Source organism: Cherax quadricarinatus, chromosome 18 (genome assembly GCF_038502225.1).
Source record: "Cherax quadricarinatus isolate ZL_2023a chromosome 18, ASM3850222v1, whole genome shotgun sequence".
Classification (NCBI taxonomy): domain Eukaryota; kingdom Metazoa; phylum Arthropoda; class Malacostraca; order Decapoda; family Parastacidae; genus Cherax; species Cherax quadricarinatus.
Window position 1 is genome coordinate 7512293 of NC_091309.1, and position 22764 is coordinate 7535056.

Sequence of the window (22764 nt, forward strand, 5' to 3'; positions counted from 1 at the left end):
TACATGTATTACTATGTATGTTAATTGTACTTGTGTAGCTGTACCTAATACACTTAGTGTTGGTTCACCCATAACAAACACCACTCTGTCTTTGTGTAATTTTTTTAAATATGCTGCTTTCATTCAAACATTTGTTATTTTTTCTGTTTGATTTTCCATTGCAGCTTAATCCATTTTTTTATTTTTTTTGCCTTAATCTTATTGATTTTACTTAATTCCTAGGAGATAGCGGTAAACCCATAAGAGTCATGCATCACCTTAGGGAATGAGAGGCAATAGGGTTCAATCCAAGGAAGCAGGGCCTATGTGAGGGAGGGGGGGGTGTTCAGCCAGTACTTAGATTGAGGGCCTCAGCCTGCCCCCAGGGGCCCCAAAGCATCTTTATTCCGCCTTGCAAAATTTCTCTGAGGCCCTGTGAGGAAGGATAGGTCAATTCCAATTCCTTGGATCAAGAGCCTTTCATCAGGGTCAAGGACCCTCTATTGATGGGTTGCATTTCAGAGGGTTATTTGAAATGAAATTTCCGAATACTCCTGGTAAGACAGGTATCAAATGAATGGTGGATCACCCAGGTACTTTGGAAGTAAATGATGAATTTGGTCAAAAAAATTAGGTCGATATCTTGTTCTCTTTTTTTCTCTAATAATAATGATAGCAATATAAGCAGTAGTGCATTATTATAATCATAACTAAGTGCTAAACCCACAAGGGTCATACAAAGCAGTACTATAATATATAATTATGTTGCTTATTGATCAGTTATCCATGTATTTCACCTAATGCCTATTCTACCATTTATCTCAACAGAAGTTTTCCACATCTAGTTTCAACTAAAGTGACACAACCTCCATCCCAGGGAACACAAGATTTATATACAAAATATGGAAAAAATGAGTGATAAAAAATTCTATTTTTGCTATACGGGCCTTTCTTCATAAAGCATATCAAGAATGGCAGTCTTCACACAATCTGTTTACAGTAACTTTTTTTTTTTTTTTGATGGGGAAGTGCTAAACCCACAGAGGTCATACAGCACCTTTGAGAATGTATGGTAATCACACTTTCCTAGGAAAGAGAGGGTAGATATACTTCTTTGAATCAATTATTATGGGGGAATGCTAAACCCACGGGGATTTATACAGCGCCTTTGTGGGGGAGGATGTGGAAGGTATTCAGACAATTCAGTTAACTGGAGCACAGATCCAATTCCCTAGTCAAGAGCCTCACTTGAGGGGTTCTTTAAATAAACCTCTTCAAGGGGGGCTCCTTGTTGTGGTGAAGAGGCTCTTGGTCTGAGGAATTAGACCTGTCGGTCTCCTTCCTCAGACCAAACCTAATTACGCCCCAATCCCCCTTCCCTATCCCATCCTTCCCTTTTTCCTTTCCTCCTCCTCCTCCTCCCCACCCCTCCCTTTTGCCCTTCCTTTTTGGCCTTTGGGATTTTTTCCCACAGGCACGCTAGTTCCTAGGTAGGGGAAAGGGTACTGGGGTCCATCCCATTCCATTGAGGTTCTTGGCAGTGGCGTAGTTTGCCGTGGAATCTGGATTGCCTGGGGATGTCCCGATCCCTCTCCGGTATCCTGGAGGGTGGCTTTGGGTGTCTCTCGGGCGATGGGTGTATCTCTGGAAGCCACCTTTCGGATTCCGGGGGTGGTGGCCGAAGGAGGTATGCTTTGTGGCGGATATCCGGCCGCCCTCTCTTTTGTCCACCGAGGTAGCTCGGCAGATGTGAGGTTGCTATCCCGGATTGCTGGTTTACTGGCATGATGGGTAGGGTATGGCACAGGTTCCATGCTGCATCTACGCTACTAGCGGTGCTGAGGTCCTCTTGGGTGCGGAGAAAGATTTCTGGCCCTTTCATTCCTCCTAGGAACTATCCCTCCCCGGTCTCCCCTTTTTTTATTCTTTTTTTATTTTTATTTTCTTTTCTTTCTTTTTTTTCCTTAAAAACAAAAAGAAAGAAGTAACCTAACCATGGCAGCCCTAGTCCATGAACCTGCTACCCCCAGGCCCCTTCTTGATACCGCACCCCGTTTTGACCCCGCCTCGTCTTTGGACCACTCTTCGGACACTCCTCATGCCTCTGTACCTCTTGCTGGTGCTGTTTCCTCACCCGCTTCAGGTACTGAGGTCTCGACTGACTCCTTCGATTTATCTGACCTCCAGTCTCCTTTGACTTTGCTTCCGGCCTCTCCCTCTACGGTGCGCCAATTTTCGAATCGCTGGCCCATTCCACGTCGGGCCAACTCTGGTCCCATGCCTAAACGCCAACGACAATTACCTGCTGATGATACTTCTCCACCTTCTCATTCTTTTCAGAAAAGATCGACACGTCCTGCACTCCCTTTCCACGCTCAGTTTCAGAAGGCACAATGGACTAAATTCTTCACTTTACGACCGACTTCCTCTACTGCCTATCTTTCCGACCACAGTATTGGCAAGACACTCCTATGCCATGTTGGTAAAGATAGTTCTTTTCATGCTCTTAAGAGCGGTACACGCATCATCACTGTACAGAATGCTACCCAAGCTCATGATCTTTCTCTACTTTCCCATATCGATACTGTTCCTGTCACTATTGAAAAATATCATTCCCTCAATTCTTGTAGTGGTACCGTCATTCTGCCCCATACCATAGTTCAACAAAATTTCCAGACATGTGGCAATGACATTCTTGAACAGCTGGAACTCCAAGATCTCCCAATCCTCAAGGTAGACACTTATGTTCTTCCTGCCCGCGGGCGGAGACGATACCCTAACAATGTGGCTCGTTTAACTTTTGAAAGTCGTGAACTCCCATCCTCAGTTTATGTAGCAGGACATCAGTTACAAGTTCGAAAGGTGATCCCTACACCGCAACTGTGTAGAAATTGCTGGCGATTTGGCCATCCAGCGAAATATTGCAGATCCATAGCCAAATGCCCAGTCTGTGGTGCCGATGACCATTCTAATACATCTTGCAATCGACCTCCCTCTTGCCTTAATTGTCATGAAGCTCACCCTTCGTACTCTTGCTGTTGCCAAGTCTACTTAAAGGAGCGGGAAATCCGTTACCTCAAAGAGGCAGAAGGTCTCCCTTATGCCATGGCATCTCCGCCTCCAAGGGAGACTACCTTGTGTTTCTTATTCCCGTGTTTCAAAACGTCCCCCCACTTCTGGGGTCCCATCTGCAGCCTCCTCTGTGGTTACCTCTCCCATAGTCACTCCTGTATCTAATTCTTTTGCTGTCCTAGGCTCAGACATCCCTACTTCAACGCCTCAGTCTGTTCTCGCTTCTTCATGTTCTCCCTCACAAGCCTCAGTATCGACGAGATCTCGTATGACACCTCCTCCCAATCGTCCCTCTACTTCTCAGAAGTCAAAAAAAGGTCCTTTAACCCCTCCTTCCCTTCTTCCACCTCCTCATTTTACCTTCCCTGTCTCTGTATCGGGTTCTTCCCCTCTCACTGGCTCTGTTACAAGTGTAGAGGTTCACCCTCCTCCTCGTACTGTACCTTCCTCCCCTGTTCCCTCCCAAGTTTCTTCCTCTTCTGCCACCTCCCAGGTTTCTGCCTCTTCTGTCCCCTTCCATGCTTATTCTCCAGTTCCCTCCACCCTTTCGCCCCCCCCTACCTTGGTACAGTCCATTACAGTTCCAATCTTTACTCATCCTCCCCCTACCATCTCCAATATTGTCTCCCATACGACGTCTCTGAATTCCGAAACACTTGAAGCAATCTCTGAATATATTGCAGAGACCAAACCATCAATGTACACTGATCCACCCTCTGTTCCTTCTCTCTCCTTTCCTCCATCTGCGCAACTCCTTTCTTCACAGCGCACCGTGCCTTCGCTGCTTGAACGTTTTCCGTTGCCTCCGCATGTGGACTTTTCTAACCCCTCTAGTCCGTAGGAACCCTTACCTGCGGATTTCAGGTATCTTTATCATTGCCAATCATGGCCTATTTACAGTGGAATATACGCAGCCTCAGGGGTAATAGGGGTGAGCTTCAGATGTTACTCCCAGTTTTCCCCTGTTGGTGTTTGATTACAGGAACCAAAATTACACTCTGCTGTTATCTATCCCATCTCAGGCTATAATTTATTGTATTCTTCAGATCCTTTTCCTGATGGGACCTTTAATGAAAGTGCCCTTCTTCTATGCACTGATATTCCGTACCATCAGCTATTTGTTCGTACTTCGCTGCATTACACAGCAGCCCGTATCCACTTGCATAGGTGGTATACGCTCTGTTCTTTATATCTCTCTCCTTCTCGGGCATTATCTATTCCGGATATTGCCTTTCTTGTTTCGTCATTACCGCCACCGCTTCTGTTACTTGGCGATTTTAATGCCCATCATTTCCTCTGGGGGTGTCTCACTGTGATTCCCATGGCATTCAGTTAGAGGCTTTTCTTGCTACCCACCCCCTCCATGTTTTAAATACAGGTACTCACACCCATTTTGATCCTCGGACTCACACTCTCTCTTGCATCGATCTCTGAGTCTGCTCTTCCTCCGCCGCATTAGACTTAACCTGGTCTGTTCTCCCGGATTTACATGACAGCGATCATTTCCCAATCATTCTTACTTCCCCTTCATATTCACCACCTCTTCATATCCCACGCTAGCAATTTGATAGGCAAATTTGAACCTTTACTCACAACTAACTGTTTTTCATGAGGTTCCTTATTCGTCCTCCATTGATGAGCTTTTACACCTCTTCTCGTCCTCCGTTTTAACCGCAGCTTCTCATTCTATACCCCAAACTTCGGGCAGGCATTCTCAGAAATGCATGCCTTGGTGGTCTCATGCTTGTGCTCGTGCAGTACGTTTGAAACGCGCTGCATGGGGCAGGTACAGGTACAATAGAACCACGGAGAGACTTCTTGATTTTAAGCAGAAGCGTGCGATCACTCGCCATGTCATCCGTGACGCTAAACGCACTTGCTGGCGAGATTGTCTCCACCATCACCTCTGCTTCCTCTATGAATGCAGTCTGGAAAAAAGTACGAAAACTGAGTGGTAAATATTCTCCTGACCCGGCTCCTGTTCTGCGGGTTACCGGTGTTGATATAGCAAACCCACTAGATGTTGCCAATGAAATTGGCAATCATCTGGTCTGTATTTCTCAGGGGCTCCATCTATGCCCCTCATTTCTTTCCTCAAAGTCTGCCAGAGAGTTATCACCCTTGGACTTTTCTTCTCTCAGAGAAGAACAGTATAATGTGCCTTTTACACTTCAAGAACTGGAGGCAACACTCTCAGCTTGCCGATCATTGGCAGCTGGGCCTGACGACATTCATATTCGTATGCTACAACATTTACATCAGTCAGCCCTTGCAGTCCTATTATGCCTTTTCAATCTTATTTGGTCACAAGGAGTTCTTCCACAGCTGTGGAAATCTGCCATTGTTCCCCCTTTCCGCAAACCAGGCACTATGGGACATGAAGCCTCCCACTATCGTCCCATTGCTCTTACCAGTGCAGTTTGCAAAGTGATGGAATGCCTGGTAAATAGACGTTTAGTGTGGTATTTAGAGACGCACAACAGTATCTCCACTCATCAATATGGCTTTCGTAAGGGACGTTCTACCACAGACCCCTTACTATGCTTGGATACGTATGCTCGTAATGCCTTTGCGAGTAACCACTCAGTTATTGCCGTATTTTTTGACCTTGAGAAGGCATATGACACAACTTGGAGGTATAATATTTTGGCCCAAGCCCACTCCGAGGCAATCTACCATCCTTCCTTAAGAACTTTTTAACTGATAGACATTTCCGTGTTCGGGTTAATAATGTGTTCTCCCCGGACTTTATCCAAGCTGAAGGTGTCCCCCAGGGATGTGTTTTGATCACAACACTTTTTCTTCTTGCTACTAATGATTTGGCCTCTAGTCTTCCATCAAATATTTGGTCATCACTCTATGTTGATGACTTAGCTATTGCCTGTGCAGGCGCTGACTGTCACCTCATTACAGTTTCTCTCCAGCATGCGGTCGACCGTGTTTCCAATTGGGCCACCACACATGGGTTTAAATTTTCCAGCACTAAAACCTACCAAATTACTTTCACTAGACGCTCTGTCATCTCCGATCATCCTTTGTACCTCTATGGCTCCCGTATCCCTGAACGTGATACAGTCAAGTTTCTGGGCCTCCTCTTTGACTGTAGGTTATCCTGGAAACCTCACATTACCTCTCTGAAGGCAACTTGTCACAGCACGCTGAACCTTCTTAAAACCCTTGCTCATCTTTCATGGGGAGCTGATTGTCAAACCCTTCTTCGCCTACATTCCACCCTCATTTTATCGAAACTTGATTATGGTGACCAGATCTATTCAGCGGCATCTCCTGCTACTCTCTCTAGCCTTAACCCCATTCATCACCAAGGATTACGTTTATGCCTTGGTGCTTTTCGCTCTTACCCTGTTGAGAGCCTCTATGCAGAAGCGAACGTTCCATCCTTATCCGATCGCCATGATGCTCATTGCCTTTGCTACTATGTACGCTCTCATGATCTCCGCAATCCTTCCATATATAGAATGGTCACTGATATTAGTAGACATTCTTTATTTGTTCGCCGCCCCTGTTTACTCTGTCCCTTCTCTCTTCGCCTACATTCGCTCTTATCTTCTCTTCAATTACCACCTTTCTATGTTCATGTAGCATCTCACTTTTCCCTACCCCTCTGGGAAGTTCCAGCTGTTCGAGTCTGTTCTTTCCCTCTCCCTTGCTCGAAAGCCCAACTGTCTACGGTCGCTTCCCGCTCTCTTTTTCTTGACCGCTTCCACTCTCATTCTCATGCCATTGCAGTGTACACAGATGGCTCTAAGTCTTCTGACGGCGTAGGATTCGCAGCAGTGTTTCCGGACAGTGTCGTACGAAGGCATTTACTATCTTCGGCTAGTATTTCTACTGCTGAATTGTATGCCAGTCTTGCAGCACTTATCCGTATTGCATCTATGCCTGTGTCATCATTTGTGGTTGTCTCAGACTCCCTTAGTCTACTGGGGATCTTCATTGGTGCTTTACAAGCTATACAGAGAAATAGGATTCGCAGCAGTGTTTACACCTACTACCCTGCTTAGTCCTTATCCGTATCCTAATCATTTTGGTCTACTCCCTTAGTGCCGCTATACTTGATACACCTCACCCCTTAGTCCTCCGTATCCAACTTTGGCTACGCCGCATCTTTACCAAGCATAAAGATTGTTTTTTGCTGGGTCCCTGGTCATGTTGACGTACAGGGCAGTGAACAGGCAGACACTGCTGTGCGGTCAGCAGTATATGACCTACCAGTTTCATATAGAGGTATCCCATTTACGGACTATTTTGCTGCAATAGCTACCCACCTTCACACCCGTTGGCAACAACGTTGGTCTACTATGCTCGGTAACAAACTTCAATCTATTAAACCGAGTATAGGTTACTGGCCGTCTTCTTGTCACCAGTGTCGAGGTTGGGAGACTACTCTCTCCCGTCTTCGCATTGGCCATACTCGTCTTACTCGTGGATATCTCATGGAGAGGCGTCCTGCTCCTCTCTGTGAGAATTGTCAGGTTTCATTATCAGTCAGCCACATTCTGTTGGACTGCCCACTTTATCAACGAGCACGCAGAATTTACCTCCGTCGTCGTCTTCGCTCCGCTGCTCTCTCTTTACCTTCCCTTCTCGCTGATGGACCCACCTTTCATCCGGACTCTCTCATTGACTTTTTGACAAATGACTGACTTCACAAACTCTGATACCTTCAGCCCTTTCTACCTCAATCTCTTGCTACCCTCTACCCCCGCACTATCCCCTGCCCCGCTGTTTTCTGTAACCTACTGATCATCCCTCCCCCCTCCTGCCGTCCGATACCCTCGCTTCCTTCCCTACCCTGCAGCGCTGTATAGCCCTTGTGGCTTAGTGCTTCTTTTTGATTATAATAATAATTTAAATAAAGATTATTATAATCAAAGTTAAGTGTTAAACCCACAAGGGTTACACAGCACTGTACTTGAATCAAGAGCCTTTCAACAGCATTGTCTCTCAATTATGTACATTAATGATGGTGATAAATTAGACTTGCAACACTTGGGTATCATTACTGAGGAAACATTTTGCCACAGTGGCTTCATCAGTCCAGTACAAAAAATAGTGAAGATCAGACTGTAGGGATTTGGGCTTTTGTACACAGCAGTGGGGAAGAACAGACACTTGACTGTTGGAACTTCCCAATGGGGAAGTGAAAAGTTAGATGCTAGATGAATATATAAACGGAGCAACTGAAAAGATGAGAGCAATTAAAGACGAAGAGAAAAGGGATGGAGTACATAGGCAGTGAACAAATGATGGACTTCTGCTAACATTCGTTACTATCTTTTATGTAGAAGGATCGCAAAGGTCATGAGAGCAGACAAAATAGAGGCAGTGAGCACTGCGACAATCATTCAAGGATGGGACATTTGCTTCTGCATAACATTACCAATAGAAAAGCAAGCTAAAATATTTTTTTATTAATACATCGGCCATTTCCAACTGAGGCAGGGGGACTAGAAAAAAAAAAAGAAACTTCATTACTGTCTTGGCAGAGACATGCTTACACTACAGTTAAACCACAACATATCAGTGCCCCCTCCTTCAGAGCACAGGAAGTGTACCTCCCACCTCCAAGACTAAAGTCCATCTAACCAGTTTCCCTGAATCCCTTCATAAATGTTATTTTGCTCACACTCCAACAGCACGTCGAGTCAAAAGCCATGTGTCTCCACTTGCTCCTAACATGCTCACGCATGTTTACTGGAAGTCCAAACTGCTCATCACCTTGGTAAATAAGTACACACATGAGTCCACTTTTATTTATTAATCCAACAAATTAAAAAAGGACAAATTACATAATTGAGATAGTAAATAAGAAACAAAAGTAACTTCAAAAAAAGTCATGATGCAACACCATAAAGAACAACCTAATTGTTATGTCTAATGTTTTGTCAGCACCACAGACTACATTTTCTCACTGCAACTGTTAAACTTTCCTTTACATGATTACTCATACTAGAAAAAAATTATGTAATAGTTTTCATCAAAACATCTAGTATTAATAAATTAAAATTGTTGTGAGCAATTACAGGGAAAATGTACTAAAAACAATTAAAATGAGCAAGTCAAAACTTGAAAATTTGGCACATTATAAATTAACACAAAGGTTGAGTTTAATATGTTCCAACTTTTACCGTGATAAATATTACAATGTCCCAATTTTCAGTGTTACACACCAAATATTCCAGTGTGCAAATTAATGGTGAACACACCAATGACATAAGAATTTTACAATTGCATAACTAAATATATAGAAAAAAAATTAAATTTAAGTAAACATTAGCTTTACAAACATCTCACATTTTCAAATACATAATTGCATATGATTTTCACCCCTACAGAACAAACAAATTACAACTGATCACGCACTGCTTAAAAGTAATTTTATGAGATGACAGTGTACTGTGTATTTCTGACCATGCCAATCTATAAAACAAGAAAACAAAATACACCTACCGTCCGACTTACGACTGAGTTCGGTTCCGAGAAACCGGTCGTAAGTTGAAATGGTCGTAAGTCGAACTTTACTACTGAATATCAACAAAACATTTTTGTAATGACTTTATTTTATTGTTTTATTTTGGTATTTCATGTTTTACTTTACTTTTTATGTTCTTAGTACTGTATTTTATACTGTAAGGTTTAGAATAAACACTGTGTACAACACAAATAGTTGTTTATTTCCCAGAAATTTGGCATAAAAAACACGGTCGTAAGTAGAGTGGTCGTAAGTCGAGCAGGTCGTAAGTCGGATGGTAGGTGTATAATAAAAAGACCAATTCAGGTTGAAATGAAAAAAATTCTAAATGGTAATTGCAAGATATTTCAGATAAGTTAGGATTTAGGGTCAGGTACTGCAGAATTTTCATGAGAAATCAAACGGATTTAACATGCACTGTTGGACGTCCAAAACGTATTCTGCAAGGTATACTTGAAATGGGTTGTCACAAACAAAATTTGAGCTGTGTGCTACTTTATTAAGAGCACAGTACACTTGAATTATTAAATATCTTATGAATAATCAAGGACAGCATTCCAAACATGATGGTTTCTGAACTCAATTTCCCCACAGCCAATCAGAAGCTTCCACACACACACAGATATGCAATGGGACAACCTGGAGTTGAAAAATGCACAAAGGACACCCGAGTGCATGCATATCATTTTATGTGATCACTCCTTCATACATGTGAACCCGGCTCTTTTGCACTGTTGGTTATCATCAGTGCACATGTATGTATACAGGAATGGCCACAAGACCGAAGGTGGGCACACAAGGCCAATAATGTGCACACAAGGCCAATTAGAGGGAGGAAGAGCCCTTTCGATGCACAGCTGGTAGGGACGATGAGTGATGACCGGTCAGGAGCAAACCTACAAAAATTTAGTAAAGTAATGTAAGGCCTGCATTTCTGTACAATTATAAATAAAGGATTGTAATGACAGTGATGTGAGTATGGAAGAAATACAAAACCTTATAACTAGTATGACAATGTCAATAATGAGAAGAATGCTCTAGGAGGGGCACCTGAAATTGTTACAAGTAAAACCTCAGTTTAGCAGATTTACCATACAAAAATCCAGAGAATGGATAAAATCCAGATATCTGGATAAGGTCCATCATTTGCAGAACTGATTGTCATTTTTACTACTTGCCGGGTAAATGTATTTCAGAAACAAAGCCCTTTGCCTCCAGATTTTTTTTTTTTTTTTTAACAGGCTGGCCATCTCCTGCCAGGGCAGAGTTACCCAAAAAAAAAAATCCCTCATCATCATCATCCATACTATCACTGTCTTGCCAGAAGTGCACAGATACAACAGTTTGCAGAACTGTCCATTATTATTACTATATTCTTGGTAATTATTTTCAGAAACAATGGACAAAATTAGTAATTTCCAGAATTATCCGTTATCATTCCAATTATTGTAAAACCTAGGGATTGGCGGAGAGCATGTATAGTCCCTTTATATAAAGGGAAAGGGGACAAAAGAGACTGTAAAAATTATAGAGGAATAAGCTTACTGAGTATACCAGGAAAAGTGTACGGTAGGGTTATAATTGAAAGAATTAGAGGTAAGACAGAATGTAGGATTGCGGATGAGCAAGGAGGTTTCAGAGTGGGTAGGGGATGTGTAGATCAAGTGTTTACATTGAAGCATATATGTGAACAGTATTTAGATAAAGGTAGGGAAGTTTTTATTGCATTTATGGATTTAGAAAAGGCATATGATAGAGTGGATAGAGGAGCAATGTGGCAGATGTTGCAAGTATATGGAATAGGTGGTAAGTTATTAAATGCTGTAAAGAGTTTTTATGAGGATAGTGAGGCTCAGGTTAGGGTGTGTAGAAGAGAGGGAGACTACTTCCCGGTAAAAGTAGGTCTTAGACAGGGATGTGTAATGTCACCATGGTTGTTTAATATATTTATAAATGGGGTTGTAAAGGAAGTAAATGCTAGGGTGTTCGGGAGAGGGGTGGGATTAAATTTTGGGGAATCAAATTCAAAATGGGAATTGACACAGTTACTTTTTGCTGATGATACTGTGCTTATGGGAGATTCTAAAGAAAAATTGCAAAGGTTAGTGGATGAGTTTGGGAATGTGTGTAAAGGTAGAAAGTTGAAAGTGAACATAGAAAAGAGTAAGGTGATGAGGGTGTCAAATGATTTAGATAAAGAAAAATTGGATATCAAATTGGGGAGGAGGAGTATGGAAGAAGTGAATGTTTTCAGATACTTGGGAGTTGACGTGTCGGCGGATGGATTTATGAAGGATGAGGTTAATCATAGAATTGATGAGGGAAAAAAGGTGAGTGGTGCGTTGAGGTATATGTGGAGTCAAAAAACGTTATCTATGGAGGCAAAGAAGGGAATGTATGAAAGTATAGTAGTACCAACACTCTTATATGGGTGTGAAGCTTGGGTGGTAAATGCAGCAGCGAGGAGACGGTTGGAGGCAGTGGAGATGTCCTGTTTAAGGGCAATGTGTGGTGTAAATATTATGCAGAAAATTCGGAGTGTGGAAATTAGGAGAAGGTGTGGAGTTAATAAAAGTATTAGTCAGAGGGCAGAAGAGGGGTTATTGAGGTGGTTTGGTCATTTAGAGAGAATGGATCAAAGTAGAATGACATGGAAAGCATATAAATCTATAGGGGAAGGAAGGCGGGGTAGGGGTCGTCCTCGAAAGGGTTGGAGAGAGGGGGTAAAGGAGGTTTTGTGGGCAAGGGGCTTGGACTTCCAGCAAGCGTGCGTGAGCGTGTTAGATAGGAGTGAATGGAGACGAATGGTACTTGGGACCTGACGATCTGTTGGAGTGTGAGCAGGGTAATATTTAGTGAAGGGATTCAGGGAAACCGGTTATTTTCATATAGTCGGACTTGAGTCCTGGAAATGGGAAGTACAATGCCTGCACTTTAAAGGAGGGGTTTGGGATATTGGCAGTTTGGAGGGATATGTTGTGTATCTTTATATGTGTATGCTTCTAGACTGTTGTATTCTGAGCACCTCTGCAAAAACAGTGATAATGTGCGAGTGTGGTGAAAGTGTTGAATGATGATGAAAGTATTTTCTTTTTGGGGATTTTCTTTCTTTTTTGGGTCACCCTGCCTCGGTGGGAGACGGCCGACTTGTTGAAAAAAAAAAAAAAATCTTTATTTGGATTTAACATTCAGTATTAACAGACTTATTAGTCTGTTCAATCAAGGTTTCACTGTATTAGGTGCTTGAAGAAATCATCAATGTGTTAACAGTGAATTATTTGTTAAATTGGTTTGAGGAAAATAATAATAAAATCATATTTCATTGCTTATCAAATTTAATAATAATACAGCAATTTTATAGCTCAGAATATGTAATTTAGTATTTTTATTTTTAGCTCAAACTGCTTTAGAAATACAATTGAAAAGATTATAAATTAAAAAAAATTGTTATATTACAGCTTGAAATACAGTGGACCCCCGAATTTCGTGATTAATCTGTTCCAGAGAGCCTGCAGAAGGTCGAAATTCACGAAACTCGAAACCATTTTCCCCATAAGAAATAATGGAAATAAAATTAATCCGTTCCAGACACCCAAAAATATTAAAATAATTTTTTTTTTTTTTCAAATTAAATAGATTTACATAATGAAAACAATCAGAAATCAAGTAAATGCATTTAAAAAAATAATAACATTTACACTTACCTTTACTGAAGACTTCTGCGTGGATGGAAGACGGGAGGAGGGGATAGGAAGGTGTACACTATTGTTTGGAAAGAGAATCTCCTTCAGGTATGAAGTCCTTATCTGGGGTTACTTTCCTTCTTCTTTTAATGCCACTGGGCACAATTTGAGTCACTGGACCCCTGTCACACAAAATATCTGTCCAGAGAGGTCTTTTTCTGGTGTTTCTTTAAGATTTCCCTGAAGTGGGACACAGCACTGTCATTGTACATGTTGCAGATATGGCTTGTTTCAGCTTGGTCAGGGTGATACTTTTAAACAAAACTTTGCAACTCATTCCACATTCCACACATGTCTTTAATCACTGAAGAAGGAACCTCCTTCACTCTCTTTTCCTCCTCCTCTGAAGCAAGATCCTTGGCTGTGGTCTGATGCTGTTCCAGTTGAAGCTCTTGCAGTTCGTCAGTGGTTAGCTCTTCCCTGTGGTCCTCCACCAACTCTTCCACATCCCGGTCACTCACCTCCAACCCCATGGACTTGCCCAATGCCACAACACCTTCCACAACAGGCAGAGGGTCGGCAGGGACAGGGTCTGCCTCAAACCCTTCAAAATCCCTCTGGATCGCGTTCCTCACTTTATTTACCAAAGGGCTTGCACTAGCTTTCCTTGGGTCCATGATGACTTATTTAGCAGTTGCAAGCACAAAAAACAATGGATTATTATGAAATGTATGAACCTGCGGGGTGATGGTCACGTGTTGGTAAACAATGGCACACTGAGCGTGAATGGCGTGGGAGACTGGCTTTGTGTGTGTGGCGATGGGTGGACGGGTACCGGACGGTCGCCGAATCACTAGTCTAATCACGAAACTCAAGGCCAAATTTTGCCAAAAAAAACTTGCCAAATTTCACGAGTTGATGCTGCCGAAACTCGAGGGTCCACTGTATATTATAATACAGTGCAGCAGTTCCATAACACAATGTTTAATAAAAGCAAAAATTTTATTAGTGCAGCAGCTGTATAGTTCATTTTTTTTTTTTCATCAAACCAGCCATATCCCACTGAGGCAGGGTGATCTAAAAAAAAATGAAAGTTTCTCTTTTTAAATTTAGTAATGTATACAGGAGAAGGGGTTACTAGCCCCTTGATCCCAATAGTTCACATTATACAATAAATTTTAATCAATGTGAAAAAAAAAACTATTTACACATTTCACATTAGACGATCTGGGAATTCTAAAAAATGGGATTCTGGCATAAAAAAAATATATCACATTCCTATTAGTTTTAAACACAAGCAAGGTCTCAACAAACTGGAGGAAAATACAAGAATTCTGATGGCCACAATGAAATGAAAAAATTTCTTTATAACAAATTCTTAGTGGGGAAAAAAAAATAGTATATTTTCCGAAGAAATTTTTTTTTGTGGCAAACTACATGCTTGTGTCTTTTTCCTGTCCCATAAACAAGCAAGATTTCAGATACGTCTTGTTACTTCTACTTACACTTAGGTCACATTAAACATGTACTTTTTTTTTTCAACAAGCTGGCCGTCTCCCACCAAGGCAGGGTGACCCAAATAAGAAAGAAAATCCCCAAAAAGAAAATACTTTCATCATCATTCAACACTTTCACTTCATACATAATCACCATTTTTGCAGAGGCACCCAGATACAACAGTTTAGAAGCATATATAAAGATATATAACATATCCCTCCAAACTGCCAATATCCCAAACCCCCTTTTTAAAGTGCAGGCATTGTACTTCCCATTTCCAGTACTCAAGTCCGGCTATATAAAATAACCAGTTTTCCTGAATCCCTTCACTAAATATTACCCTGCTCACACTCCAATAGCTCGTCAGGTCCCAAAAACCATTCATTTCCATTCACTCCTCCTCTTCAAGGGAGGCTCCTTGTGGTGAAGAGGCTCTTGGTCTGAGGAATTAGACCTGTTGGTTTCCTTCCTCAGACCGAACCTAGTTACCTCCCAACCCCCCCCCCCTTCCCTATCCCAGTCTCTCCATCCTCCCCTTTTCCTTTCCTCCTCCTCTCCTCCTCCTCCTCCCCACCCCTCCCTTTTGCCCTTTCTCTTTTTGGTCTTTGGGATTTTTCCCACAGGAGCACTAGTTCCTAGGTAGGGGAAAGGGTACCGGGGTCCATCCCATTCCGTTGAGGTTCTTGGCAGTGGTGTAGTTTGCCATGGAATCTGGATCGCCTGGGGGATGTCTCGATCCCTCTCCGGTATCCCGGAGTGTGGCTTTGGGTGTCTTTCGGGCGATGGGTGTATCTCTGGAAGCCACCTTTCGGATTCCGGGGGTGGTGGCCGAAGGAGGTATGCTTTGTGGTGGATATCCGGCCGCCCTCTCTTTTGTCCACCAAAGTAGCTCGGCAGATGTGAGGTTGCTATCCCAGATTGCTGGTTTACTGGCATGAAGGATAGGGTATGGCACGGGTTCCATGCTGCATCTGCGCTACTAGCGGTGCTGAGGTCCTCTTAGGCGCAGAGGGAGATTTCCGGCCCTATCATTCCTCCTGGGAACTATTCCTCCCAGCTCCCCCCTTTTTTTTATTCTTTTTTTTTTATTTTTATTTTATTTTCTTCTTTCTTTTTTTTTTCTTAAAAACAAAATGCAAAGAAGTAACCTAATCATGGAGAACCCAGTCCATGAACCTACTACCCCCAGGCCCCTTCTTGATACCACACCCCATTCTGACCCTTCCTTGTTTTTTGACCACTCTTCGGACACTCCTGATGCCCCTGTACCTCTTGCTGGTGCTGTTTCCTCACCCGCTTCAGGTACTGGGGCCTCCACTGACTCCTTTGATTTGTCTGACCTCCGCTCTCCTTTAACTATGCTTCCGGCCTCTCCCTCTACGGTACGGCAATTTTCGAATTGCCAGCCCGCTTCACGTCGGACCAGCTCCGGTCCTACTCCTAAACCCCAACGACAATCTCCTGATGATGTTACTTCGTTAACTTCCCATTCTATTCGGAAAAGACCGACACGTTTTGCACTCCCTCTCCACGCTCAGTTTCGGACCACACAATGGACTAAATTCTTTACTTTAAGACCGACTCCTTCTTCTGCTTATCTTTCTGACCATAGTATTGGCAAAGCGCTCCTGCGCCATGATGTTGGTAGAGATATTTCATTTCATGCTCTCAAGAGCGGTACGCGCATCGTCACTGTCCCGAATGCTACCCAAGCTCATGATCTTTCTCTCCTTTCGCATATCAATACTACTCCTATCACTACTGAAAAACATCTTTCTCTCAATTCTTGTAGTGGTACTATATACGTTTGGACCGTTTACAGGTTAATCCTATCCATCTCCCTAATACCCTAGCATTTACTTCTTTTACAACCCCATCCATAAATATATTAAACAACCATGGTGATATTACACAAACCATACCACGGGCGGGATAGAACCCGCGATCAGAGTCTCAAAACTCCAGACCGTCGCATTAGCCACTGGCATGGTTTGTTTGCAATCGTGTCATTACGATTTCGTGAGTGATATTACATATATACACACACTTCTGGGTTTTCTTCTCATTTTCTTACTAGTTCTTGTTCTTGTTTACTTCTGCTTATCTCTACGGGGAAGTGGAGCAAAATTCTTCCTCCACAAGCCATGCATGTCGTAAGAGGTGACTAAAATGCCAGGAGCAAGGGGCTAGTAGCCTGTTCTCCTGTATATTTTACTAAATTTAAAGGGGAAAACTTAAGTTTTCTTTTGGACCACCCTGCCTCGGTGGGATACGGCCAGTGTGTTGAAAGAAGAATAATTACATGCATAAACTGTAATGTCTGCACACTTAATGAAAGAAAGCTACTGAATGAATGATGTGTTACCTTTTTTTCAAGTTACCTTACCTTGGAGGGGAAAGGCTGGAATATTAAATTTATATTAAGGATAATATAGGTTACAATACAATTGAATCATTGTTTTCAACAAAAGCATTTTAGAATATAAATATATCTTTGTATTATTCAAATTTTGATTCATTTATAATTAATATTCTACTGTACAACTATGAAATAATTACTTTCCTACTGTACAACTATGATATACTACTCCTTAGTATTAAGTATAATGCAAGCCAATAATGTTAAGTTGGCCCATAATGCCTAGGCATAATAGAGGCTCTCTTCGCATTGCAACCCACTATTGTATATACACAATCTCAATGTACTGTTTGCAAATACACTAAATAAATAAATAAATAAAATAAATTGCTACACTTGCCTTGTATCTTATCTCTTCAGCTATGCCCTTTGGTAGATGTTTGCCATTTACGCATGAACTCCTCAATGTGTTCCAATACTGCGCCTAAAAAAGTAATAATTTATAATGTCAACACACAAATGTTTCTATATCAGATAAATAAGATGCACCATGACACCTCTCTGAGGATGAAAGGCTTTTTAATATGCAATACTGCAATACTCTTAAACTTAGTTATATCTTTATAACTTACCAACCAATTTTTTCAAAATTTTTGCATCCGGATCATAGGTAGGCAAGCCTACAAAATTTTATTTCAAAAGATACTTTTTCATTAGGTTAGGTTAGGAAAGATTCATCAGGAAACAGGACAAGTGTTTCTTGATGCAGGTCTTAATCATATAATGACCCACCATTGGAGCTTTTGGTCATCTGACTAAGGCCTTTTCCTGGCTTACCAGTTCACCCCTTTAAAAATTAGGGTTATAATTATACCCTCTCCTTTCTGTTAGTGTGACTTTGTAAATGGTCCGAGTGAGACCGAAACGTCGTCGTAAGTTCCTCTCTCCAATGTGCCAGTTATTTGTGTATTGTTCCAGTCACAGTATTGTGCCTTTTTGTTATTTAACCATTAGATTAATTTTTCACTTTTACAACTTATTTTCTGCCATAATACCAGAATATGTAGATATCAAAATTACTGAAATCCTACAGCACAATCTTTAATATGACCTTGGAAAGATAGTTACTGTATCGTGTACTTAATAGTAACTAGACATACATTAATTGACTCAGAGACTGAGAAATATTCTTAAGATATGGGGAAATCATCTTGCCAACATGACTATCAAATTATGTCATAAGAGAAAAATCTATTATGGAAAAACAAACCCACACTCCTAAGTAAAATGTAAACAAAGAGGTTTTGCCATTTCCTCCACTAACCTGCAGCTTGGGTGAGGCCAGAGTGAATGAAAGTGGAACTGGGTGGGTGTTTCTCTGCAGTCAGTAGAGTCACTTGCCGTCTTGACAGTGATAGAATTCTGCTGCACTTGTGCACTCAGATAATGGCAACATTCCACTATTTGATACCACTCCCTACAATAAATAAAAAAAGATTGATAGTTACCAGTTTACAAGTGTGTACATATTACACTGTATTCCAACATTTGTATATTGTGTTTATTATACATGGGGAAGAGCTAAATGAGAATGGGTCAAACAACTGAGAAATGAGAGGCAATCAGGTTTATTCCAAAGAAAGGAATGCTAGCTCCATTTCCTGAAATCAAGAACATTTCACCAGCATCAAGACACCCCATGAAAGGCATTTTATATAAAAAAAAAAGTGCTAAACATGTATGAAAATTAATATTTTACATTTATTTTATTAACACACTGGCCATTTCCCACCAAGGCAGGGTGGCCTGAAAAAGAAAAACTTTCATCATCACTAACTCCATCACTGTCTTGCCAGAGGCATGCTTACACTACAGTTATAAAACTGCAACATTAACACCCTTCCTTCAGAGTACAGAAACTGTACTTCCCATCTCCAGGAATCAAGTTCAGCCTGCCTGTTTTCCTGAATCCCTTCATAAATGTTACCTTGCTTACACTCCAACAGCATGTCAAGTGTTAAAAACCATTTGTCTTCAATTGCTCTTATCTAACACATTCATGCACACTTGCTGGAAGTCCAAGCCTCTCGCACACAAAACCTCCTTTACCACCTCCCTTTAACCTTTCCTAGGCCAACCCCTACCCTGCTTTCCCTCCACTACCGATGTATACACACGAAGTCATTCTATTTCATTCCAACCTCTCTACATGTCCAAACCATCTTGGTAACCCCTCCTCAGCCCTCTGGATAATAGTTTTGGTAATTGCACACCATCTCCTAATCTCCAAACTATGGATTCTCTACATTATATTCACACCACACATTGCCCTCAGACATGACATCTCCACTGCCTCCAACCTCCTCCTTGCAACATTCACCACCCATGCCTCACACCCATACAAGAGCATTGGTATAACTAATCTCATACATTCCCCTCTTTGCTTTCGTGGATAAAGTTCTTTTCCTCCAGACTCCTCAGATTTTTGTCTTTTAACCCCACACCTCTTGCCAACACCCAAGCATTCATTTCTCTTACAACTCCATCTATAAATATACTGAACAACCATGGTGACATCACACATCCCTGTCTAAGGATTACTTTCACTAGGAATCTCCTTCTTGCCTACATACTCTAACCTGAGCCTCGCTATCCTCATAAAAACTTTTCATCGCTTTCAATGACCTACCTCGTGTTCCATACATTTGCAACATCTGCAAATGTATGGAATATATAAATTATAAATTACTCTTTACACATATTAACTTTTCCTTAATACCAATATATCCCTACTGTACTGTGTATAACAGGATTGCTTTGCACAGATTTTTAACCGTCGACCTTAAAATATATTGAAGAGTACCAACACACAATAGTAGCATTAGCCTTACCAAGCTTCCTTGTCCTTCCGCTTGGGGTACTTAATAAGAGGCAAGCGAGTTCTTTCATGTGGGCATTGGGCTTTGATAAAGCGTGAGCCATGACGGAACTTTATCTCCAGCCAGCGGATAGCATCACGGGCACCCAAGCTCTCCCGCTTTTGTTGATCAAGCAAGTCAATAGCTGAAAAGGATATTCTGAGTAAAGATAAAATTAACATGCTTTACAATCAGACTCATTTAACCACACTGCAGCAGTATGTTCTAATATTCATCCCATTCAATTCACAGAGATGAACCCACATAAAAATGGAGAAAAGCATTGTTACAGATGAAAACATCATATTTTAGTATTATCTATTTTTTCAAACTTCCTTCCAAACTCTTGTAGTCACTGAAATTATTACCACTACAAACTGTATTAGTAAAAAAAATTCACTAATATTGCAGATTCACTGAAGCCCACTTCAAGAAGCTTATGTAAAACAAAAAACTAAAATTACAAGAAATTAAGGTAATTCCCAAGTGCTAAAAGATCTTGTCATTTCAGATGCACTTTTTTACTGATTTAGTATCCGCAGTCTCAGTTATCCACGGTTTACTGTGGCCCAAAAATACCTCTTAATTTTGCATAATATTGGTGCCAAAACACAAAAGTAGAGAAGCTGGCAGTTCTTCAAAGTCTAAGAGAAGCTGTGAAATACTTCCCATCAGTGAATAAGTGGCAATTTTCCTCTTATTGTGCATAATTTATCATGTATGTGTCCCTGGCCATGTCGACGTACAGGGCAATGAACAGCCAGACACTGCTGCACGGTCAGCAGTACATGACCTACCAATTTCATATAGAGGTGTTCCATTTCTGGGCTATTTTGCTGTAATAGCTACCCACCTTCACACCCGTTGGCAACAACGTTGGTCAACTCTGCTTGGTAACAAACTTCATTCTATTAAACCGAACATAGGTTACTGGCCGTCTTCTTGTCATCAGTGCTGAGGTTGGGAGACCACTCTCTCCTGCCTTTGCATTGGCCACACTCATCTTACTCATGGGTATCTCATGGAGAGGCACCCTGTGAGCAGTGTCAAGTTCCCGAATCGATTAGCCACATTCTGTTAGACTGCCCTCTCTATCAACGAGCACGCAGAATTTACCTCCGTCGTCGTCTCCGCTCTACTACTCTCTCTTTACCTTCCCTTCTTTCTGATGGACCCTCCTTTAATCCTGACTCTCTCATTGACTTCTTGACAACGACTGATTTACTCCACAAACTCTGATGATGATACCTTTTGCACTCCCCTCAGCCCTTTCTAGCTCAGTCTCTTGCTGCCCTTTACCCTTTCACCACCCACTGCCCCACTGTTCTCCGTAACCTATTACTCATCCATCTCCCTTTTGCCACCTGATGCCCTCACTTCCTTCCTGCCCTGCAGCGCTGTATAGCCCTTGTGGCTTAGCGCTTCTTTTTTATTATAATAATTATCATGCATGTATAGGACTTATATACAGGGTTTGCTACTATTCATGGCAGATCCTTGGAATGCATCCCCTGTGGATTTGGGGATCCTACCTGAATAAAAAATAAACCTTAAAATAAAAAAAATCACCTCATTAAATAAATCAGGACAGAACTTTCACAAATTACTGTTGAACCCCAATACATGACCCAAAACCACACTGCCTCTTATTACTACTGGCAATATTATTAAATCTTATACTTTGTCAAATATTAATAGAAGTAAAATATTTCATGATGAAAAACCTAGAAGGTATTTGATCAAAATTTAATAAAAAGATTAGCAACTTAAATGCTGGTAGCTTCCTTCAAGTTCTTGTAGAAAATAAATGCAACTTATGGTCAAATCTTCAAAGTTGATTTTTTGAAAGTATACCCCAAACTGAGAATATATGGTAAAAATACCTGCTTGTGGGATGATTATTATATGTGTAGGCTTTGACAGAAGCATCTTGATAGCCTGGAGGTGGTTGATAAGCACAGTTGCATCTGGAACCAAATACATGCCCAAGGTAGCTCTGCGGGCAGTTTCCCCTCAAGGAAGGTTCCTTGATGTTGGTGAGGGGCTCTTGATTTAGGGAATTGGATCTGTGCTCCAGTTCCCCGAATTAAGCCTGAATGCCTTCCACATACCCCCCCAGGCGCTGTATAATCCTCCGGGTTTAGCGCTTCCCCTTGATTATAATAATAATGCGGGCAGTTCGCTCTTCCAAGTTACCTACTTCATGCTGTAGCCACTGCGCTTCTTTTTGATTATAATAATAATAATAATTCTTCAGTTGGGAAAGATGATGCCTCTCGACTTAGGGTTCCCTTTCGTAAAAGTAAAAAAAAAATAATTTATGAGGAAATGCTAAACCCAAGGGAGATATAGCTCCTCAGGACTTGGAGACAATCAGGATTAATAAAATGAAAGGCCCTTCAAGGAAGGTTCCTTGATGTTGGTGAGGGGCTCTTGATTTAGGTAATTGGATCTGTGCTCCAGTTCCCCGAATTAAGCCTGAATGCCTTCCACATCCCCCCCAGGCGCTGTATAATCCTCCAGGTTTAGTGCTTCCCCCTTGATTATAATAATAATAAAATGAAAGGCAGGATAGCACTAATTCCTTTTATCAAGACCCCTTTCCTGGCATCAAGGAATCATCCCTTGAGGGGAATGAGAAAAACTGGATGATGCAAAAGTAGGTTTAGTTAGGATAGTACTGTATACAGTACAAGCATTTTTTATTTTATTAACACAATGGCTGTTTCCCCACCAAGGCAGGGTGACCCAAAAAATTAGAAA

General features: G+C 41.6%; 2 protein-coding genes across 9 annotated transcripts in view; one reads left to right on the plus strand and one right to left on the minus strand.

Annotated features, from left to right (window-relative positions):
- LOC128689346 (ankyrin repeat domain-containing protein 1) overlaps positions 1–22764 on the plus strand; it is an 82736-nt gene that overhangs the window by 13604 nt on the left and 46368 nt on the right. For 6 of the 8 annotated variants that reach the window (XM_070086144.1, XM_070086142.1, XM_070086143.1 and 3 more), the window contains one exon: positions 808–6775. The exons of the other annotated variants lie outside the window; for them this stretch is intronic. In XM_070086144.1, the coding sequence (XP_069942245.1) occupies positions 1975–3216 (1242 nt within the window). In that variant the 5' untranslated portion in view covers positions 808–1974 and the 3' untranslated portion in view covers positions 3217–6775. Of the gene's footprint in view, positions 1–807; positions 6776–22764 lie in introns of those variants that run through there. 8 annotated transcript variants of the gene reach the window in all.
- LOC138852858 (nonsense-mediated mRNA decay factor SMG5-like) lies at positions 8812–22516 on the minus strand. The gene is made up of 5 exons (XM_070086137.1): positions 21885–22516; positions 19975–20146; positions 18408–18560; positions 17484–17567; positions 8812–10440 (listed from the first exon to the last, which is right to left on the minus strand). The coding sequence occupies exons 1-4, from the start codon at positions 21982–21984 to the stop codon at positions 17546–17548; spliced, it is 447 nt and encodes a 148-aa protein (XP_069942238.1). The 5' UTR covers positions 21985–22516; the 3' UTR covers positions 8812–10440; positions 17484–17545.